General features: G+C 43.0%; 1 protein-coding gene across 1 annotated transcript in view; it reads left to right on the forward strand.

Annotated features, from left to right (window-relative positions):
- The first annotated feature begins 2,364 nt into the window (after positions 1 to 2,364).
- Positions 2,365 to 23,002, forward strand: part of yjefn3 (YjeF N-terminal domain containing 3) — a 44,442-nt gene continuing 23,804 nt past the window's right edge. The window contains exon 1 of the mRNA XM_073477162.1: positions 2,365 to 2,432. Coding sequence (XP_073333263.1) covers positions 2,365 to 2,432 — 68 coding nt within the window. The remainder of the gene's footprint in view (positions 2,433 to 23,002) is intronic.

Consider the following 23,002-nt stretch of genomic DNA (forward strand, 5'->3'; position numbering starts at 1 on the left):
CCATTAACTTTTGTTACGGATTCAGATAAAGGGATGAATACCAGGAATCTTTTTCTTTTTTTTTTTAATAGCTCCAACATTGCAAGATGTGTTTTTTGACCTGTTTGTTAATCTTTCAGGGAATAATGCATGGGTCTAGATGGGGGGAAAAACCCCCAAAACAACTGTGTTTAAATGGGTGGTATCCATGAGTAAATTCAAAACATGTCCACCTGAATAGATATAGAAGAGCCAGCAGCTATATATACACTACTTTACCTTTTTCTACTTCACTATTACGGTTGGTTTTGAGTTACAACCTTTTTTTTTCTTTTTAAATCTTTTTATATTTTGCCTTCGGCTATGTGAATATTTGAAAACTTTTATTCCAAATAAAAAAAACATGTAGGCTTTAATTTGTTTGTCTTTCCCCAAAAATTACGAAGAAAGGCTTGCTGGGAAATTTGTTTGACCAATGGCCTTGCTTGCCCCATGTCGCGTTAACAATCTAGAGACATCAACAACAGTGAGGTCAAATGAAAATGTCAAAAATAAATACATTTTAAATTAAAAAGTAAAGGAGCTGAAAAGCTCGGAGAGAAAATGAAGCAGGCATTAGAGGCTCAGGTTTCTAAATGTTTGTCCATCATGATCCTCAAGTGTTGCAGTGTTGATTTGAGGGGCACATGAAGCGGTAAGATTGAGGTTTTAAATGAATTACAGGCTATAGCAGCTATGTGTTAGGTTAACATTTGCTTGCAGACAAGTTGCTATTTGTTGGCCTACTGTTTAATGCATATTCATGCGATTTCCAAGTGTCCTCTTCAGTGCCTAATGAAATGTGTCCTGGAACACAGGTAGACTCTCCAAACTTGACGTTCAGACTCACCTGGTGCTGAAGCTAGTGGGCCATGCTATGTCCTTTACAGTCTGTAAGCCAATGTATTTTTTTTTAAAGGCTATGTATGAATAAATCCAAATAATGCAGTGATCTTATTGATTAATTCTGCAGTATTGGCTAAATGGCCCTAAAGAGATGGAAAATGCCAGGTCTGAATTTCACTCCCCGCCCACAGCTGTTAACGGCGGAGGCTCATATTGTAGAAGCCACATGTTTTGAGTGAACAGCTGCTGCCAACAAAACACAATTCTGTGTCACATCCTTCATTCCCACCTGCATTAGCAATGTTTGACCCCTAGGTGGCAGAACACGCCTACCACTCCACAGCACCTGTGTTTGTCTTCAACTCTCCTTGCAGGGATTCAATCCTCCTAACAGGCACATTTGTGTAATGCGCTGGAAAAACAAAGACCTACGGCCTAATCTCCCATGTAAGACCTCAGAATCTGCACTGTTGGTGGAGCTGTGAGCGGGTGGTCATGAACTCAGAGGGAAGAGAGTGACCTTTACAGAAGAAAGTCAGCCATTGTTTTTCACCACGACCCACTTCTGAGCTTCATTCCTTGGCAGCAGCACGTTCTCCTTGTGATACTACTATACATATCCTTCCTCTGTGTGTGCGAGAGTGTGTGTGTGTGTGCATTTGGGTGTAATACTGTACATTTTAATGATGACGCCGTCGCTCTTCTTTCATGTTTTGACCTAAATCCATACGATAAAGTCTGCATGCATCGGGGAGGGTCATTGTGGTTCTGTTCGTATTGCCCCATCTGTGTGTGCTGGAGCTAGGCATTTCTGCTATGCACCCACTCAGGGACTGGAGTGTTATTATCTCAGCTGTGGTGCTGGCCTTCATTTACCTCCCACCATCATGTGAAAGGTGTTTGTGATTCAGTGAGCAGTCAAGTGTTTCCTCGCTGCGATGCTTGCTCTAGATTCTACACCAAGGGATCCTTCTGCAACTGAGGACTACGCGTGAACGTGTGTGTGTGTGTGTTTGTATGAATCTGACTTGGGGGGGGGGTTCCACCCTGTACGACTGTGATCACAGCAGACCGAGCCAATCAGCCGGCGAGCACCATGCCTCCTGATTCTTAATTGGCTGGCTTTCCCGGTGAGCGCAGCTGACACACAGAGCCAGCTGGTTTTATGAGAGAAAGAGCCGGGGCCACAGTGGGAAAGAGGCAGAGATACAGAGAGGAAAGATTCACGGTGTGCATCAGTGTGTGTGTGTGTGTGTGAGTGTGTGTAGCAGCCAGTAATTACCTTCCAGCGTCTGAACCAATCAAGAGCCACAGAGAGAGAGAGAGAGAGAGAGATACAGAGGGAGGAAGCCCATTTAGATTCTCAGTCTATTCCCAGGCAAAGAGGTAGACAGTGTGTTTATTGAATCAGAGCCAGAGAGAAGGGACGGAAGTGTTTTCTTTGCAACGGCACAGCTCATCCTTTCTCATATTTGCCGAGACGTGCCGGGTGAAAAACAGATGGACAAGATGAACCACAGCTCAGCCGAGGCGGAGGCTGAAACCATAGAACCACTGCGTTACCTCAGGTAGGCACCTGTTCCTCCTCCGTTGCAGTCTTCTTCTTCTCCTGTTCTTTTCCTGTTCTCCTCCGCTGTCTGTTTGTTTGCAGTCACACATTTTTTTTGCGAGAAGGAGACAGTACAGAGGCAGAATCAGAGAGGAACATCCAGATCTTCTTGTAGGACCCACGAGACTTTGAGTGTACATTTCATCTCACAGCCTGAATCAGAGCGAGCTTTCAAAAGGAAAACAGAGGGGAGGGAGTAATAAAAGAGATCAATTATTTAAGTTGACTCGCTCGCCAAATGCCACATGAATACCAGCACTGATGATGATGATGATGGTAATGAGGATGATGCCAGCGCCCCAAGAAACTCCTTCTCTGGTTCGGCGGTTTCTTCGATGCTCTTCTCTCACTCTGCTGAAGCCGATAATTAAATTAGACATTTGAGCTGTTATTAAGTCAAGGGGCCAACGTTTAATTTGTCATTACCAACCAAATCAAGCGTCTAATGGTTCAGTATCTCTGTGGATGTGATGGGTGATCAGTTTGTCACGCAATCGAGGGTCAGTGTGGCGTGTTTGTGCCCCTGGCGTCCTCTCTAGCAACACGTCCACTCTCAGAGCGACACCAAAAAACTAGAATTTAAAATTTGAGAGACAAAGAGAGAGGTGCTGATAATGTGCTTGGCATGTATGTGCTAATGTTCTTGATACTTTCATTTTTGTATTTTTGTTCATCTTCAGGTGAGAATTAGGGCCAGAATTTTTTTCATCACGCACTTCAAGAAAAAAGTCGAAATGTCGAGATTAAAGTCGAAATACGATTATGTGAATAAAGTGGAAATGACCTTGACATTTCAAGATTAAAGTCGATATTTTCAGACGAATATGCTTCAAAAACGAAGAGTGGACCAGAAGAGTTGACTTTATTCTCCACATTTCCACTTTTTTCTCGATATTTCAACTTTTTTCTTGACGTGCGTAATGAAAAAAAACAACCTTCTCTCATTTTTTTTTCTCAGATTCTGGCCCTAATACTCGTCTGTACTTCTGGGATGCACTCTAATCAATAACCTTTAGTCATCATGATCAAACTTGTCCAGGCAAGTCAATTCACAACAAAAGTTATCTCATGGCACTTTTCCATTGGAACAGATCTTTACCATACTTTTTCAATTACAGAGACCCAACATTTACCCCCCTGAGAAAGGACTTGGTGCCTTTTAACAGGCAGAAACCTCGGAGCAGACCCGGACTCATGGTGGGCGGCCGTCTGCCTTGACCGGTTGACTTGTGACACAAAAAATTCAGTTCAAATGAAGACATGGAGATAATAACCCCAAAAGCAAAACCTAAAATAAAATGTACATCAGGAAACTGCACCGATAAGAACCAAAACCAACCTAATGATAGAAAAAAAACAACTCTGCTCAGCAGATCTTGTTAACAATGATAAACACAGTTAACAGGAAGCCATCGTAGTTTGGGCTTTAAAACTACTTGGTTAGGCTCAGGAAAAGATCATGGTTTGGGTTAAAATAAGTACGTTAGTTATTTCACTCAACAGTGGGTCTCTGGCGCACGGAGCAATTCGATTCCAGTGGGACATTTTTCGCACTGTTGGGGTTTCGGACTGTTGAGCCGTCAGAACAATGGTTAGGCACTCATGAGGGGAGATTAGCCTCTGCTAAGATAACACATCCATATTTCCCAACAGAGCTGCTTGTGGTTGAGTTCCATCACGGGTAATTTCTAAACTAACATTAACCACCATCTGTCTCTGTACGCGGAGCAGAGAGAGGCACTGAGACGAGCTGCACGAAGTCACAACCTTTGGACTGTCTCTGTAAATCTGTCCAGCAGCGTTAAGCAACTTAAACAGACCATCCACAGGTTTCTATAGGCAACCGAGAGAGACGGGAAGGTCTCATATTTCACGTCATGTTAGAATCCGCTCACATGTGGCCGATAAAAAATTATTAATACATGTACATTTTTCTTTTTACCGCCTCTAATGAGTCCAACAGTGTTACAGTACAATGTTAAAACAGCTGAGTCCACGTACAATTTCCTGTCTCCCTCCTGTTGCCTTTAATTTCTGTGCGGCGCTCTATGAAGCTGAGCGCAGACACACAGAGCGGTACACATTATAACAAAGCCCCTTAATGTAATGGTGTAATGGAGTAATGGTGTTAAAGTCTATGGTGTGATGGCGGGATTAGAGTGTGAATGCCTGAATGATCTGTGGCTGTCGCTCTCTCTGCCTGTGTTGTCTCTCAGAAGGACACGTCGCTGACTGTTGCCTTTCTTCCCTCAGTACCGTTCAAATAAGATGATGCGCTTGATATAGCCTTGACAGATGGTTGAATCCTTTTCTGCTGATCCTTTATCTATATGAATCGCTCCATGAGCCAAAAATTGATTTTACCCTATGGGTGTACATATGGTGCCTTAAGACATCTTCACACAGTGTGCTCTCCTCCTACTCATGTATCTGCAGGAACACTCGCTGTCATTGTCATTTATTTAGCTCCATCTCTTCACTGCCTCCATGTTATTGTCATGTCAGTCAGTGCACACACCTACATATTACATCTATTCTGCAGGTTTTTTTCCTTTTTCTTTTCGTGTCGATAATGCATGCACTTACCCTCTTCGCACTGGCTGCATTAACATTCTTCTCCGTGCGTGCCGACATGTGAGCAGCTGAGGCTGGCAGATTAACCATCACCCGAGAGGTTTCACCCCCGGTCCCTCAGACTCTCAGATCTCTGCAGCTTGATTGGGGCTGGCTGGCATTCAATTAAGGCAGTCAATTAAAGCCCCCGTATGCTACTGCAGGGGGAGCTGATTACACAGTCACGATCACCATCAGGGTCCGTGTATCTGCATGTGTACTTTTTAGATTAACCTCTGGTTCATAATTCATTCCTAATTTATATCCATCGTTTGAGTCAGTAGCTGACAAGCAGCTGTTGGAGCAACCTGTTTACGTCAAAGCCTGTTGGGAGCGAAGACGAAATAGATGGAGAAAATGACCGTCTTGAACTGTGAGTTGATTTATGAAAAAAAAAAACACGCATCCACAGCAGTTAATATTAGCCCGGAGACACCCTTGTGATAAAGCTGTTCAATGATCTGATATAATTATATAGAAATTGTAATGTAGCTGCCAGAGGCAAGCACAATCCTATTAAGTTAATGCATGAAATTCTCAAACGTGACAGTCCTGCTGTGTTTAGTGTGATAATGGTTGTGACTGCAGAGAGATCATGCCAAGCATCTCTCAGAATAACAGATTAAACTATAATGCAATATACGATCCACATCACTAACTCTTAAAAAAGTCATCGTAATCCACTCCAAACAACGAACAAGAGGTCCACTATGTGGTTGTCGGGATGAAGTTCTTATCCGAAGAGAAAGATCTTCATTGACATGATTGAATAAACAAACGGACACAATTTCCTACCGTTTTTACTTATATGTGGCGGACCCTGCCACCTTCCCAGCTTCAAACAGTGTTCTGGGGACCTTGTTTTCCTCTGAGAACAGCTTGTTTATTCAGTTACAGTTAAGTTTGTACTATTACCTAATTGATATTGTAAATATAAAAAAATCTGAGTTTGAATGTCCTCTCCAAAACTACATAGAGCCCCTTTAAAGTGCAGGTATAAATACCTGGAGTGGTGGACAGCCTGTAAATGTTGGTTCTGAACCAGTGAGTCGTAGGCTGTGGATCTAGCACAGTCTCTGGTTTCTGTCTGTTTGGGCTTGTGTGTCTGATTTGTTTGAGAAAAATAAAGTTGTCTTGCCTCTGTTTGTAGAAGGTCAGGGCTCCTGGTTGTCACTTGTTCTGTTGTATCTACACTTTTTCTTTCCAAGAAACAACAGCAGATAACCAGCAGGAGAGAACTGAAAATAGTACAAAGGGCTGTTTTTTTTCAGAGGCACTCTCATTTTTGAAACTATTTCCAGGACTGACTCAACAAACATCTGTAACATCTGCCACTTTTTTGGATCAAAATATTTAAACTCGACTGTTTCTATGATGTGCTCTTTCTTTTTCACCTTCTTCTTCGTCTCGCTGCCCTGACAGTGATGAATGCTCCGGCTCTTTGCTCCATCTTTCCCCTCCTCCCCATCACACCTGAGGCCTGGGGCCAGTCGCACAGGGACTCAGACTGGTCTGAGATATTCTTCCAATTGCTGGTCTGCCTACATGTCTATCTGAGCTGCTGCCAGTGTGTCAAGCTGTCTGTCCTTACCTACCTTCATGCCTCTTCTCTAACTTGGCAAACCATGCATATTGGGCTTATTGTCATTCCTTTGGCTTGCTTCCCTTCTTTCAGCTCCCTGCCACCAATTCCTGTGTTGGCAGCTCCAGTTGGCTGTGTGACAGCTCAGCTCATTTATTTATAGGCCAAATATAATGATTGGGGCAGAGGGGTGGATGTGCAGAGAGGGAGAATGGAGTGGACAGATGATTTGCAAGCAGTGCAGTGTTTGGCCATAATTTTCCTCCTCCATCAAAGTCAGATTAGCTGTAAGAGTCCTCCATTTCCCATGTTTGAAAGAGGATCGTGTCGGCCAGACTGGAGTGGACGGGAGGCAGAGTGGGATAATGACTGACGGTTTGGTCTGAAATGAATTATAGGAGCTACAGCACATCTGATATTTCTGATCTTAGCTTCCTAAGTAGCATTGTATAGGTGTAAAGTGTGAGCGAACAGAATTAAAGAAGCAACCAGACGGCTCTAAGTGCATTCACACAAAATTATTTAGTGACCGGGACTGACTTACAATATCAGGAGGTGAAGGGGATGGTGGTGGAGTTACAAACTAAAAGACCGGCAAACCAGTCACAGTTTGAGACTGCGTTTCAACTTTTGTAAGTGTGAAACCACTGGACAGTTCCAAGGAGATCTCGAGACAATTTCCAGCCGTGTTAGTGTCGGCACAACCGGGTGTTTATACGAGGCCTCGGGACATCTCCAGTCATGTTTGTGAGTTCTAAAACAGGTATCAAGTCAAAACATGATCTTTATTCGAACCCCAACAAATGTTTGTTGTCCCTAAACCTAACCAGAGCATAAACTCAGCGTTGTGGAAATAATGTTTGAAAAGTTCTCCATCTTATTTTAGCATGTTAGCATGCTAACATTTGCTGTTTCACTTGATAAAAACTAAACTGCAGCTGAGCCTGATGGGAATGTCATTAGTTTTGTGAGTATTTCTGATGTATTACATGTTACAGTCTGGACCAAAGTGCTGGAGTGACTATCAACGATGCCATCCTGAAAATCGTTGAAAAGAGTTGCACCGCTGGTGTTAGGGTTAGGGTTAGAGTCTGCAGCATGAGAGACTGAGAGAAACAGCGGCCTGCGGGAAAAGAAATACTGCTGCCACAAATTTAAGCGAGTGTCTTGGGTTCCCCTGACTGAGCTAGTTTAATAAGAAAATAATAAACAGGACATGGAGACGTAATGAATTCTATCATCTCCTCTCCCGACATATCACAAACAACAACAACTGTTGCCCTACGGCAACTCTGAGGGGACACGCCGCTTATTGGCATCATCCATCGGCCCAACCCTACCACACAAAGTGTAGGAGGACCATGAACATGTTTGTACAAATTTTCATGGTAATCCTTTCAGTAGTTCTTTGACATATTTAAGCCCAGACCAAATTAGTGGACTGGCAACCAGTCGGCCGACCAGCCAGCGTTGTCATCCCCAGAGTAATGCTGCTGGTGTGGCTTAAACATGCAAATAATGAATTTACATAATTTGTTCAGCACATTAGCTAATATATGGAAGAGTGTACAGCAGCTTACAAGCTAATGGGAAACAAGAAAAAGAAAGCAAAACACAGGTGCTAGGTATTGATGGTTTTTCATGTTGATTCCAATTCTCTGGTGAGGTTGAGCTCACTTTAATGTGAGTTTTGTCAGCTTCTGTTTTGCTCCGTTTGCTCGACCACCCCCCAAAGAGAAAAACCCTCGCTGCTTCAGGTTTAAATTAGTCTCCAGGCAGCAGCCTTTTGTTAATGAAGAACACAAGAGAGCCATTTGAGGGAGGCTGAGCCAAGACTGTGTCCTCCTCATTAAGACCACATTGTGAATCATTTCAGGGACTTCACTGGGTATTAGGGGACAGGAGAGGGAAAACAATATTCTCACCAAGGTGGCCCAATTTATTTGACAATGACAGATTCGGAGAGGAAACTCCTGAAACTACTTCAGCACAAGTTGGTTGAGAGCAGAGCGACAAGGTTACTGCGTGTTGAGATGACGGGTTGAGTTGGGTTTGTTTATCGTCACGTAGGGTTTGGCCTGACAAGCCATGTACAATGAGTTGTCCTTCAAACGGCAGCGTTTGCACGTGGAGTGTGTCGTTAGAGAAAGAGACAGAGAGAGACTACCTAATTGTCTCCTTCCTTGCAGAGGTAATCGCAATTGTGAGGATTTTTAGAAGTGTGTGCACGTGTTATTGAAATGCGGCGTGATGAACAGAGATAGGGCACCTTGATGTACGTGCTGGACTCAAATCAGTTTCTTTACCTCCTTCACGGCTCCAACAACTGTTTCGGTTTACAACGGCCCAGATAGCGAGCGAAAGAGACTGTGAGTGAGTGAGCGATGTCTGTCTATTTACTGAGTAAGAGGAAGCTCAGTACGTCTTGTCCTTCAAAAACTGACCTTCAAAAAGAAAAAGATAAAAAAAAAAATTCCCTGTCCTCCTTATCCCTCATCTTCAAGTTCTCTCTGCCTCCCCTCATCTCTCCCTGCAAAACGCTGGACTCTGTCATCATGCTCCTGTTTTACAGCCAAAAACAAGAGGTGGTTACAGTGGGCAGCTACCCTCCAGGTGTCTTCTAACAGTAACAGAGCTCATGCATCATTCCTCATTCAAGCACAAACTGCAGCTCAGACAGAGAATCGCACACTGGAGTCACAGAAAAGCCACAATATTTCTTGTTAAAAATGTGTACGTGAAGGCTGCGTGTGAGAGTTTGCGCGTGTTTATGCAATAATGTGCGTAAGATTGATTGGTCCGTCTTTGGTGGCGGCTGAATGTACTCAAGGGTAGCCTCGATGGAAATGCCTCCAGGCCCCTAGGAGCTAAATTCCCATCAAATGTGCGCACCTACATACAGAGTACTGAGAGTCAAAGGTAACCAACGGCTGCCTGGGAGGCAGGAAAACATATTTGTAAGAATAAAAAAATCTATACTGTGGTTACGGTTATGATTTTCAGGGATGTTTCACCCTGAGGTGAACAGGTAGCAAACCCACTGCCAACCAAAAACCTATAACTTGTGATTGGTTTAGTGTATTAAAGGTCCCATATTATGCTGAATTTCAATATATTTCATACCTATTTATGATCAAAATGACAGGGAAATGTCACTTTCTACAACATGGGACCTTTAAACGAGCACCAAATGATGCTATGAGTTTATTGACCCTCTTATATGTAGAATTGTCACAACATTGTGCGACTGGCCCATTGGACTCCATGTGGAAAGTGATTTAGAGTCTACTACCGTTTCATTTAGCCTTTTCTTAGGTATAAAAGTACCTCCAGTAATTACACAGGCTTTCATCTGACTGAAACAGATCACCACGCTATAATTAGAGACAGAACATTATTTCACTAGACAGGTTCACAGTGTGCCTCGATTAGCTACTGTTAATTAAACTATTGTGCTGCTTAAATGTCATCCTTTTATATTATATCTTGGTACTTTTCATATTCCAGGTGAAGCATACAGTAATGGTGGCCTTCCTCTGCTCTGACTTCTACTTTTGACTGTTCACATCCACCACTTTTCATTTCGTACACATTTTCTTCTGTGATTCACTCGTGACCGTAAGTAACACCACCTGCCACCATTAGACTAAATACATTTTTACAATAAATAAGGGACTAAAGATCAACGGTGTCACAAATAAACATTTAGCCTTTCCAGAATTACTCCGTGGTTCAATTTTGGTTCATTATACTGAAGGATGTGAGAGACGTGTCTCTGTTTTTGCTTTGGTTTGATTGTTATGGCTGAACTGTTATTAACCTGCCTGACCATTTAGCCGCTTGTGTTTTCTTTAATTGATGTTGTTCACTTTCAAGATCTCAACAATGAAATGAGTGAAAGAAATGAAGGATAGAAATGATGGCCAAAACTATGAGAGTAAGATCTTTTTTTTTTTTAAAGAAACAATAGTTTTCTGTTTCTGAAAGTTTGTTTGATGTTAACTGAAAGGAGACATATTGTGCTCATTTTCAGGTTAATAATTTTATTTTGGGTTACTAGCAGAATAGGTTTACACGCTTTAACGCTCAAAAAACACATCAGTTTTCTCATACTGTCCAGTGCTGCAGCTGAAATGCTCTCTGAGCTTTAACTCTCAAGATCTTTTACAAGCATAAGAACGTATATACAACACTGAAGGAAAGGAGAAAAAGCGATAATGATCATTATCATAAGATATTTAAAGAAGTAATCAGAGATTTTGAAATCCAGAAATGTCCATCATCAGTTTAAACTGTTTATACAATCCCTCTACATTACATGCTAAAATATGAAATATGAACTATGATGACTGCTTAAGATAGACAACCAATAAAGACATCTGAATAACCATTTAAAATCATCTGTAAATGTCTGAGCTTTTATGCATGTGTGGGATGATCATGTGTGTATATGTGTGTTTGTGTGTGTGTGTGTGTGTGTGTGTGTGTGTGTGTGTGTGTGTGTGTTTGTTTATATGCCTCGATGATATTTATACACACTTTAATGCGTGTAGACAGGATGCATTGTCATCCAGGGCAACCATTTGTTATTTTGTTTACCGGGGCCGCATTTAGAAAGCTGACAGCCATGAGAGAGCGAAGAAAAGAGAGACGGATTACAGTGTGTGCACTGTGCATCCCTCTGTGTGTGTATATGAGTGTGTATGTGCGCACGGTTTAGGTTTTAGAAAATAGGTATTGTGGCCCCTCGCTCCTCTGTTTCCATCACAACAATAAGGGCCAGGGTATGCATGCATGTATGTATGTATGTATGTTGTTCTCAGTCACTGGCATTGTTTTTATGTTCCTTTATGTGAATCTGTTTGTCCAATTGAATAAAAAACAATCAGCCATGTTTAGTAGAGACATAAAGAAAAATATTTCCAAGAGCTGTGAGATTTATTGTGTAGCTCTATAATCTTCATTTCCATGCTTTCTGAAAAAGTCATTATCGCCCCATATCCAGCATGAGCTTCTGTCTTGTTTTGCAGCATTGATTTCAAGTGTGGAATGACGTGAGGAATTGATTTATTTTAACTACTTATTGGCCTTGTTCCCAAACCCTTGGCTGCGCTGTGAGCACATGTGCCAAAGCATTGATTTCAGAGTGACTTTAAAGCGAGCAGGACTAATCCATCAAGTCTCATCAAGTGACGACTGACAGAGCAGTCAATTTAAAAGACTTATGTCGCCTAAAAATTCATTTATTCTCAAATTCCCGCAGCGATGTCGGTGAGGTAGCTTCAATCATCAGGTATTTCCCTGGCGATCATTTCTTTCCTTGAGTCCTTGAAATAGGACGTGAGCAGACTCTGTCTATCTTGAGCTTATGTTTGCCACCGATTCATCACCACACAGTGTCACAGTGGCATTTTTTTCAACCCGTCATTCCCAGTTGCCCCTCATCACTTCCAGTCATCTGCTCCTCATTCACCAATTACCCCTATGGTATATATACCTGCCTGAGAAACTCACGATGTGCAACGGAAACAGCCGTAGGCGTCAGTATAGGCATTACTTGGTAGTCTTGCTGGCTTCAATACTCATACTGGAGATCAAGATAAACAGTGAAGATGACTGTTGTTGGAAAACTTGGCAAAATTTGAGGCTTTTTTATTGAACTGGCACGTTTCTTTATTCTTTCACCTCTGCTTCGATTCGACAAACACTGATTCAAGCAGTTTCAAACATTTTGAGAGATCATTTAAAAACACCAGGGTTGCAAATTCCTTTTTAGCTACATCACAGAAAAAGAAACAAAAAACAAAACTATTTTATAAAATGGAGTGTTGATGATGAACACTCACCGCCTGATGAATGAGGCTGCTCCGTAGTCTGGCCGATACTTCTGTATCTTTTGCCAGATGACAGCAGGGTGAACAGACTGAGGTGGGTGTTGTCTTTTAATATCCTTTAGGTTCTGTGCAGACATGTCACTTCACTTCCTTCTTAAGTTTCCTGAGGAAGAAGAGCTCTCCAGGGTGGTGGTGGCCTCAAAGCCTTTAATCAGGGGAGTCCAAAAGCAGGCGACTTGCTGTACAGAGAATTACAGAGAGGGATATGAACTCTGGATAAATGCACGATGACCCAGGCAAAAAGCAATGATGGATTGTCTGGCTCAGAAAAACCATCAGAGTAGTTGGAGAATAGAAGTTCGTCTGGGGCAGTGTCTGGTTTGCAAGCTCATTTATAAAACATTGCGTAGGATCCATACTAAAAGTGTACGTGCGCCCAAAAGCCAAAAATAATGACTAGAGAAGGCAGTGTGTGTGTGTGCGTGTGTGTCTCCTTCACAACTTGGCTATATGAAAACTAATATCGTACTTATATTATATGTGTACATACAGTATGTGTATTCATTCTTCGATGATATCTGATGTGATCTTGGATTTTTACCACCGATGATGATAATTTCGTTATCAAACGGTCCGGCCCTCTCCACCGTGCTCGGGGGGGGAATGTGTCGGTGAGACAGCGCTGAGGAAATATTGATTTCAGATTTGAGTTGGCTGATATCTTTTACATTTAAAGGGTGTTTATGGAATAGTTATACTTCACTACAAGCGCAAGGACAAAGGACCCCGCTGGTAATAACGTAGATCTGTGAATAACGTTTGATCTGAAGTGAAATCCATCGTGAGATGTATTATTACACGCAGAATAATGCTTCTTGTGTTTAATTTCTACAATCTGCTTCAATTCACCTCCTCACTGTTTGTGTCTCCAGTTCCCCTTGCCTCCAAAATGTATGCACGGGAGAGAGTTTGCTTACACATTCACAGCTTTTTGCATGGGGAGTGGCGTACGCCTCTTTCTGGCCCCATTTTGTGCATACGCAATGTTTGTAGATGAGCCCCCCGGGCCCTACAGTGACACTCTTCAGTTATTAATTTCTACTCCTTCAGCGCTTTTTCTTCTCAACCCTGTGGGCGACTCGCTGACAGGGGTCAGGGCTATTCTGGGGAATAGCCCAGCAGCTACACGCCTAATGTCATCTCTGCTGGAAAATCGATGGGGGAAGACGGAGAAGGATGCAGATAGTGGTCCAAAACAGAGAGAGGAGAGGAGGGAATAGAGAGAGAAGGCGAGGACCAGTGAACCGATAATAAGATCCAGAGGGGGGTGGTGTCTTCGCGCTCACTTTTCTGTCAGCTGTTACCACCTGTCACTCCCATTCGCTTTGTGCCAGTTGCCATAGAAGCCAACCCGCAGCTACAACCTAGTGAGAGACGTTTCCTGGCGGACTGAGACTGGACAGGTGATCAGGACTCGGAAAAGATGCTGCTTTTATGTGTGTTGCACGCTCATCTTTCTCTTCTGCAGTTCCAGTTGTAATTGTTTAAAGAAAACAACATCATGTGTTTGTCAGGTATAGCATCTCTTCGTGTGTGTGTGTGAGAGAGAATTTGAGTGTGCGTGCCAGGAAGGTTTTCCCTGTTTTCAGTAATTGGGTTCAGTGACTCGCTCCACTGAGTCCTGATTGCGGTTCTGTTTTGTTTCCCTTTGCAGGAACACTGTGGCTGAATTCTGATTATGTAAATGGCTCGTCTTTTATACAGCTCCCTGTTGTTGTTTATGTCCTCCTGATGGATTATATAAAATAGAATTAGAGCTGGCTTTTGAAGGTCCACGTAATGCTCAAGATGTGAGACAATAACGTGCAAATGTAATCAGCTTAATAGTAGTTTTGCTCGTGTGTTGATTACATAATGTAGATAAAAACAGTTTGCCGTCGTGAAACATAAACTTCTGGCTGCTTTTCATTCAAAGCGGCTCTAAAATGCCCCCAAAATACAGTTTCAAAGAAGAAGATGATAACATTTCATCGTGAAACCTGAAAACAAAGATCTCTGAAGCATTTTATCTTCCACAATTAATAAAACCTCTCGGCCCAGGCTACCGATGTGAGGATCTGTTTTTCTATTAGTGGAGCTGCTGGGGAATTCTTGCCTCCTGAAAGCTTTGATGGACAGACTCCCTGGTGGCCTCTGAGCCAGCGGGTTAATGGTGAAGCTGAGAGAGGCTCGCAGCGAAAAAAGAAAGCAACCTGGAGAGCCAGACAGATGAATCAACAGACAATCAACTAAATGTTTACGCGGAGCGAGTCGATCAAACCCCTCGAGAGAAGACGAGCGGAGGGAGAGAAAATAAGAGAAGCACAGGCGCTGTATGTATATATTGGATCGTCTGAGCGCACATCTATCTGTGTCTACTTCTCTGGCTCTCGCGGCCCAAAATTGAATTTCTGTGTTTGCGTTATCTGATAATTGCTGGAGGGAGGCACATGGTTTTCTACATTCTTTTGGATTTCTGTCAGCTCACTAATTAGTAAATCTAAAGCCCAGAGGTCTGCCACAGTTGTAAGACACAGGCAGAGTGGGTGGCTCTAAAACTGTCAACACTGGAGATAATTTCTCAAGAGGCTTTTTATGCAATGCGGCCAAATTGCCATTATTGTTTGACTTTTCTTAAAATGAACAAGGAAGAAGGGACTGCAGCTATTTGAGACAGCGGTCTAGCGAGAGACACTTGTTTGTAAGCTAGAATCCACTCTATTTTTTTTAATGAGATGCGGGACATTTTGCAGCATACTTGCCAGTCCAAAAATTGAGATGCATGGACTGTGTTTCCTGCGTTCTGGTGACATTTAAAGAATGAGTGTAAGTGTAATGTAGCAGCATTTTTACTGCAAATAAACTTGCGTTATAGACTTTATGTAAGAAGCGGGACTTCTTCTCTCTAGGGCAATCTGAAAAGTTCTTTACTCCTCTTTTCTCTGTCAGTCTCTCACTCAATGAGGAGGACGAGATGCAACAGTAGGCTACAGTAGACTACATGTTGTACGTTGCCAGAAACATAGTGTAAAAATTTACATAAATTGGGAGAAATAAAGGAGAACTGTGGCCCTGGGAGAGGGCAATGACAAACTGGAGTATGCCGGGAAGATCAGGAGGGTTGGCAAGTATGTTTTGCAGCTGAAAGCTGTATATTTTTGACAAGATGTCAGGACAATTTCCATTTTCATTTTTGTTTTTGATATAACCAGGTATTTTATGCCGGAAAATGATCTTTTCCCTATCCTAACCAAGTGGTTTTTGCGCCTAAACCTGACCAGACCAAAAGGATGGTGCACGTCACAGCATTTAATTGAAAATTGAACCCGAAGAAACGTAAAGTTGCGATAAAAGTTTCAACGTACATTGCCAAAATGTATTCTGGCGATTGCGTTGATACACGTTCCAAATTTAATGCAAATTTTAGAGGACTTCAGGAAACTGGCAAACTAAAATGTCATGCATTGATGCACATTTCCATCCACCACTGTTATGCAAATGCAACCAACTCTCAAGAGACTTGGTGCTTCAACTGCAGGTGGGTGCCATTGAAAAATTGCAGAGGAAGAGCGAAAACTGAGATGACATAATTAAGAGTGCACCGCTCAAACAAAAGAAAACCACGGGGGGGAATGTGAGGGAGGGTGAGGGTCTTTTTTATGAGCAGCTTGAAAATATACATAAAAACGTACCGATTGAAACACACTCACAGTAACCACAGTTCTGTGAGCTGGCAGGCAGACACAACCCAGTAAAATCTGCAAGTAATTCATGTCACTCCAGACAAGCTCTGCAGACTCCCCGTGGCACTTTCTGTATTTGGTCCTTCTATCTTAACCTGGCGTCCATTAAGACAGTGATTTGAAGAGCTTAACGCTTGAAGTCTCTGATTTTGCTCTGAGAACTGGGATTACACAGCCCAGTCGGCAAGATAAAATGTTTCTGCAAAACCACTGATGCATTCACATTTGACAAAAGAAACATAAAGTTGCAACCTAAAGGCGGTGATGCGTCCCTGCTGTGACAGCCACACGACGCAAGCGCTGCAGCACACATCCAAATGATCGTGGTCATCATCATCACCTTCATGTTGTGGCAGAGCAAATAGCCACTCTTACCCCGGATCTCATGAACCACCCATTGTGCTGCAAGCATGTGCTGTCAATCCCTCAAAAACACAGTTATGATGGAGGGGCACATGGGTAACAGGGTTAACATAATGCACCAAGGTGATCCCGGAAAAACACCATCAGGATGTGACGCAAACTCCAAATGACTCGCCACTAATCATTCCTTCAATCAGGGGATAAGAGGTAATTACTCCTCTGATTGAACTGATTGCAGGAAAATCACGGCCCTTGTCTCATCGACGCTGGGTATCAGTCTGAGTTCCCCTCGATGTAAACACCTCCTGTCCCGAGCTGACCCGGAGACGCATCAAGAAACGTCTCTGATAAGAGCCTGAGGTCACGCTTTGATCGGAGAGCTTTAACTCGTGCCTCCGGGTGTGTCTCTGTTAATGGTATGGCTGCATCCTTACGCTTCAACTGTACATACTTACTCATACACAAACACTGCTGCATTAATGCATCTATTTCCACCCACTCCCACTCCAGGCGTACTCTTTCTCATAGTGAATGTAAGCCGGAATCAGTCCTACTGTCTGTACAGATGTGGTTGGTTTTGCACACTTATTCATCTCATGTCCTCTGTTGGGTCCCTTCTTGCGTTTGCTTTGTCGTGGGAAATGGGACACATTTGGCACAAAGCACAACAATCCAGCTGGTTTCATCAGCTGTTACAGTGCAGGATGTTTTGAAGCCGAGTCACGTCTCTCTTCTGTTTTGTGAATAAACAGCACAAACCCTAAATAAACCCATCTGTTATCCATCGCCAGACTTTGTTGTCATTCAGTTGGTGGTTGAGGCCGAATTATCTTTGTTCTTTGATGATGATTTATCAGCAAATTTCACTTTTTTAGTCAGGCGTCCAGCTTTATATGCAACTGTTGTCCACTTTCCTTAACTTCCTTACTTTTTCCCATAGCTTTTCTGTTAATTTAATTTTCCTCCACGGCACACTGATGGTCCAGGTAATGGGATTAGCCAGCGTTCAGGAGATTTAATAATGATCATCCATTTAGTTATGCATGAAAATACTGAAAGATCTGCAATTCTTAATTTCACTGAGAGTCAGGATTTCAGACTGTGCATAATTACCTTGACCATTAGTGACCCCTGGCAGGAGATAAAGGTTTTGTTAGTCCCGTAATGCGTCCTGCAATTAAAGTATGAAGATTACTAGATTAGGAGTTGGAGAAATGGTCGTATTGACAGCAGTAAAAGCTGTCATGATGTGGTGTATCTCCTAATTTATGTCATGTTTTTATAATGCTGGGACGTGAATGAAACCCAGTGAATAAAAACCGATGGCCAGACATCGTTCTAATCGCTGCCAGTTGGCTGTATGAATACAAGCCAGTGGAATAAAACTGTCGCTGATGAGGTTGTTTGTGTAGGCGGCAGTGACAGGAGCCAGCTTAGCGTGACGGCTCCTCCTCCACATCACACCTCTGCAGCGTTTGGCTCATGCATCTGCACCTCCTTCCTCTCCTGCTGTGGCTTCTTCACCTCCTAATCATTTTAGGGGGAGGCGACACTCACATAAGCGCTGTGTACGTGTCCCAAGACTGTCACAGAGGCACACGTGCAGAAACCCATCATTTCATGTATAGGACACCCTGCCAGGCTCCCCGGGCCGCACAGCTTGTGTGACATTCTGTTCCTAATGTATGGGAAATGCCACATGCGCATACATTACAGATAAGCCTGTCAGTGCAAAAGCCGATGGTAGCCTGAGGTCACAGCTGCACACATGGACCTTTAACAGACACACTTGTCCATCAGCGAGGGTGATGCCAAGGGCAAATGTTTGAGCGGCAGTTGGATTTACATTTCTGAAGTCGTGTTAAGCGATTGTGTATCGGTAACACAACAGCGTGCCACGGGGACCGGCTAATTGCTCATCTAAAATGGCACTTGACTGCGAGAAGACTTGAGTCACATCAGTCTCATCCTCTCGAGAGTTCACCCTCTCCTGTTTTGTCCAAGTTCTTAGCTCCGCTCTCATTAGAGGCGGCTCACAGGAGTATTCCTCTCCCGCTCCTCAGCCTTATTTTCAACTCTCTCACCTTCATCCTTTTTTATTCAAAACGTCTCTGAAGAATACTCCTTTCATCATCAGCGCCACCCGCCTTGGTCTCTATGCACCTCTCGCACATTTCTTCCCCGCCACCTGCCACCCGAACATCGCAAACACACCCACGCACGCGGCCCACGCACATGCGCATATGCATGTATGCATGCACACATGCCAGCGTGGTTGCGAAAGGTCGGCCGAATGCCAGTTTTGATGCGATGGCTCTCTGGTCCCTCTCATCGTTCCCCCTACCGCTGTGCTCATCAATTATACATAGCCAGCACATTGTGTGTGTGTGTGTTTACATGTGCAGGTGCTCTTGTGTGGTGTTAGAAACAAAACCTTGCTTGTTGTGAGGGCTTCTGGCCAAATATGAGTGTGGGAGATGCTGAGAGACAGTGTAGGCTTGAGGCTGCGCTCTCTCATTAATATGCTCTGAGCTGTTTATATGCCGCCTGTGCTCTGTATCTAATTGCCTTTCAGCTGACCCACCTGTCTTTTCCTCATGAAACAGTCTCCACTGGATCATACATTCACATATGGCGGAAACACGCACACACACACGCACACTCACAGGGTGATTAGGTAGTAGGAGAGTGAGGAGTCTTTGTGAATTCAAAGAAAAGCCTGTAGAGAAACTTCCATTTCTTCTTCCTGCTTATCTAGTTTTCCTTGGCGTTCTCTCATCTTGTCTTTTACGGACAACGCTGCAAAATAGAGCCGCAAAAAGTTCTCGCGGAAGGGGAACACTTTTTTCTTGCACCCTTGAGCACCAAAGAGAGTCTAACTTCAGATGTCTCTGGTGCAGAGAGGCGGTAGAACCCTTCGTTTCACCACCACAGAATTGACGGAATGACACATGCAGACCTTTTGGTGGGGCCCTCTGTGCGACGGCTGAATCTGCCCTGCTGCCCCGCTGAGGGAGAAACCAGCAGGGGAGAAGATGCAGAGGGAGGCAGGGCGAATGCAAGACATGCCCCGCAGGTTCAAAACATCTCGACTTAACCTCCAGCTCTCTATTTTTGGCTCAGAACAAAACAACATTGCATGTGCAGTGGATGTAAACACCTAATTTGGAACCTGTATTCCTCCACATCGATGAATAACTAACTACTCATTAGTCAATAAATGATCTCTTTACTGTGCTGATGCTGGTGTTCTGGTTGAAATTGAGTTCCTCTTCTTGTATGGTTGATCCCGATATTCTAGTTGATCCTCACATTCCTCTCAAGTGGTTTATTTCAGATCATTCTAACAGACTTTTAAAGTCGAAATCAGACTTTGCTCTTGGTATCAGACCCTCAAAAAACTCTCCAACAGCCTCTCTGAAATCTGACGCGCCACTCCAGAGGATTCCTTTGAACCTCTTCCTGTGTATAGAAAAACAAGTGTTTCTGCAGCAGCTGGTTATTGACCTTCGAGCGTCTTTGTCTGGTCTTAAATCTGCAATAACTGATTTTTTCCCATTCAGAGCCAGTGAAACAAATACACAGCGCTGATACGGTGAACTTAGTCAGCTGCAAATTTACACATTAGGAACGGAAAAATGAAAGAGTGTAATACACACAATAGATTTTAAAAATTACTTAAACACAAGATGATTAACAAATACAAACAGAAGAATGAACACCAGAGTGTACATAAAATGAGTTTGGGTATATATTATATGACATATATATTAGTTAGATATTCTTAGTTGCTGTTATTTGCTTTTATTGCTCTGTATAATTTAAAGGCAGCTGACAAAATATAATTTGTGTCAAAAGGGTAGGTGTAATAAGCTATAAGCTAATAAGCCTGCTGCGCATACACGCACACACACACATACACACCACAGCCACCCACTAGGCTATTAGCTAGCTTATCTATTTTATTTATAGGCTGGCTATTCACCTGGCAGCAACCATAATGTAAGTCTAGTAAGCCTCCCATAATGTCTATATAAATTGACATCTAACCCACGATATGATTATTTAGCACTAATGTTATGTCTTGCTATCCGACCTTTACCTGCTGCATGGTTGCTGACATATCACAGAGGGCAGCGTCGATGCTAATGCCAGCTGAACTGCCGCATTGTTCTGAAAGGTCGTCTCGGACTGGCAAATATTTATCCACCTTATTCCCCCATCGTACCTTACTCAAATTATAGGCCAGACTAGTCCTGTGACTTAACCAGAACTGCCCTTTTCTGTGCTAACAAGATGCTAATCCCTGTTGTTAGAGCGACATTACTGAGTGAATACTACAATTATTATGACTTATGACGACATGTTACTGACGCTAGTTCCACCAGGCAGCGTAACCCAGTGATACCGAGTGATACCTTGATAATGTTCACATCATGATTATGTAAATACTCGAAAACCCTCAATTGCTTACTGTTTCTTGTAATATCTCATCCTCAGCTCCCTCTTGTGCAGCGACTGATAAGAATTAAACTGAAAACCCCGCATTGGCATGACAAATAAATTGCAAGGCTTGCCATTCGCAACGATGATAAAATCCTTTAAATGTTCCTCCCTGGAGAAATCAGTGTTGAGGCCTCATCAGCAGGATATTGGATGTTAGATTTCACTGACTTGATTGCAGCTTTTCAGTGCATTTAAATGACAGTACCGAGCATTAATCTACTTTAAATGTGAATGTTTTGCATGATTACATATGTTTGTAACAAGCTCAGGATTCCTGTTAATAATGAACATATCCTACAGTAATCTGTTCTTTCTGTAAATGTTACTTTGTTATTTCCATGTGTACTCTGTGTCCTTCTCCTATCTTTTTATATCCTGCCCTCTCCCCCGTGTGTCCTCGTGGTATATTTCTCCCTACTCTGTTACACTGTGTCCTGAAGCTAACCAGCCGTGACATCTGGAGCCACATCAGGCCTCATGGGATTACAGCCGGACCTGAAATACAACAAACATCATGTTCTCCACTTCTAGCCGGTTTCAGTGGTCTCATCAATTAGCCACATAACGATAGATCACAGTCTCTGATTAAACACTGTCTCATGCTGCCACGGTGAAGCATTGTGGTGTTAGTTTACAGCCTGAAGAAAAGTATTTATCTAGCCACATGCAGCAGAGAAGGCTGGAAGAAATTGTCCTCCTCGTGGCAGGGCTTTATTAGTCTGACTTCTTCTTTGTCTCTCAGTATCGCCGGTGGCAGCGGGTCTAATTATGCCGTGTCACCTCCTCCTCCTCCTCCTCTGTTCCCCTCTGTCTGCTGCATCTCCACCTTCCCCGTCTATCCTTCACTTATTTTCATTATGCCGCCATAATAGTTTAGACCTCTCTCTTACAACCGCTTTTCTCATTTGTCACTCTTATCACAGTCCCACAGTCTGTACCGCATCACTCTGTGTTCAAGACCCATTCCTTCACCATATTGCGATTGCTTTGAGCACCCAATCACAGGTCCGAAAATGGCATTTTTCCGCCAACATTCAAGACCAGCCTCAAGTAGATTGTTTGTTACAACGGTCGGTACTCATGATGATCGCTGCATGTCGCAGGTCTGATTCATCCAATGCCACTCGGCTACATAACTCCAGCTGGAAGGCTAAACGTGGCTCTGTGCAGTGTTGTGGAAGCTACTTTGAAAGAACAGCTCTGTAAGCTACCAATTACTTCACACTGAAGGAAGTTGAAGTACAGAAAACCCCCCTAGGGAGAAATCAAGTGCCTAATTAAAGCTACTTCGAAAAAGTCATTTAAACTTTGTGGAAAAAATGTCAAATTACAGTTTTCATTTGATACAAAGTTATAAGGAAATATCTTACAAAACAGCCACAATGCAGCACTTGACTGAGCTTACTGCAATAAATGGTCACTCGTTCTCATGTCACAAAGTAAAATAATTAAATATTCCACTGTTCATTGGAAAGGGCAATGAATGTTAGGTGTGGTATTGCATACAGTGTTCATCAGCTGCCTCCCAGAAACTAGCGTCCAGGTGGTGGTGTTACACCGAGCAGGATTACCCAGATAGCCAGGTAATTTCTAAAGTAGGTGCAACAAGTTCTTTGAACATTTGTTAATAAAAAGCAATTATCAATACTTACAATAACAAATTAACACCTAATATATTCAGGGTTTCTTTTCCCTTCATGACCCAAAATAGTTTGCAGTTTGAGTAGTTTAGTAGAGTGAAACACAATAACGAATGTAGTGAACTACCATCAAGTTTCTTTCTGGTCAACACATCCTCGTACCCAAACGACTGAATAGGTCAGTTGTCTCCCAGTATGACAAATGTCGC

This window comes from Pagrus major, chromosome 11 (assembly GCF_040436345.1).
Source record: "Pagrus major chromosome 11, Pma_NU_1.0".
Classification (NCBI taxonomy): Eukaryota; Metazoa; Chordata; class Actinopteri; order Spariformes; family Sparidae; genus Pagrus; species Pagrus major.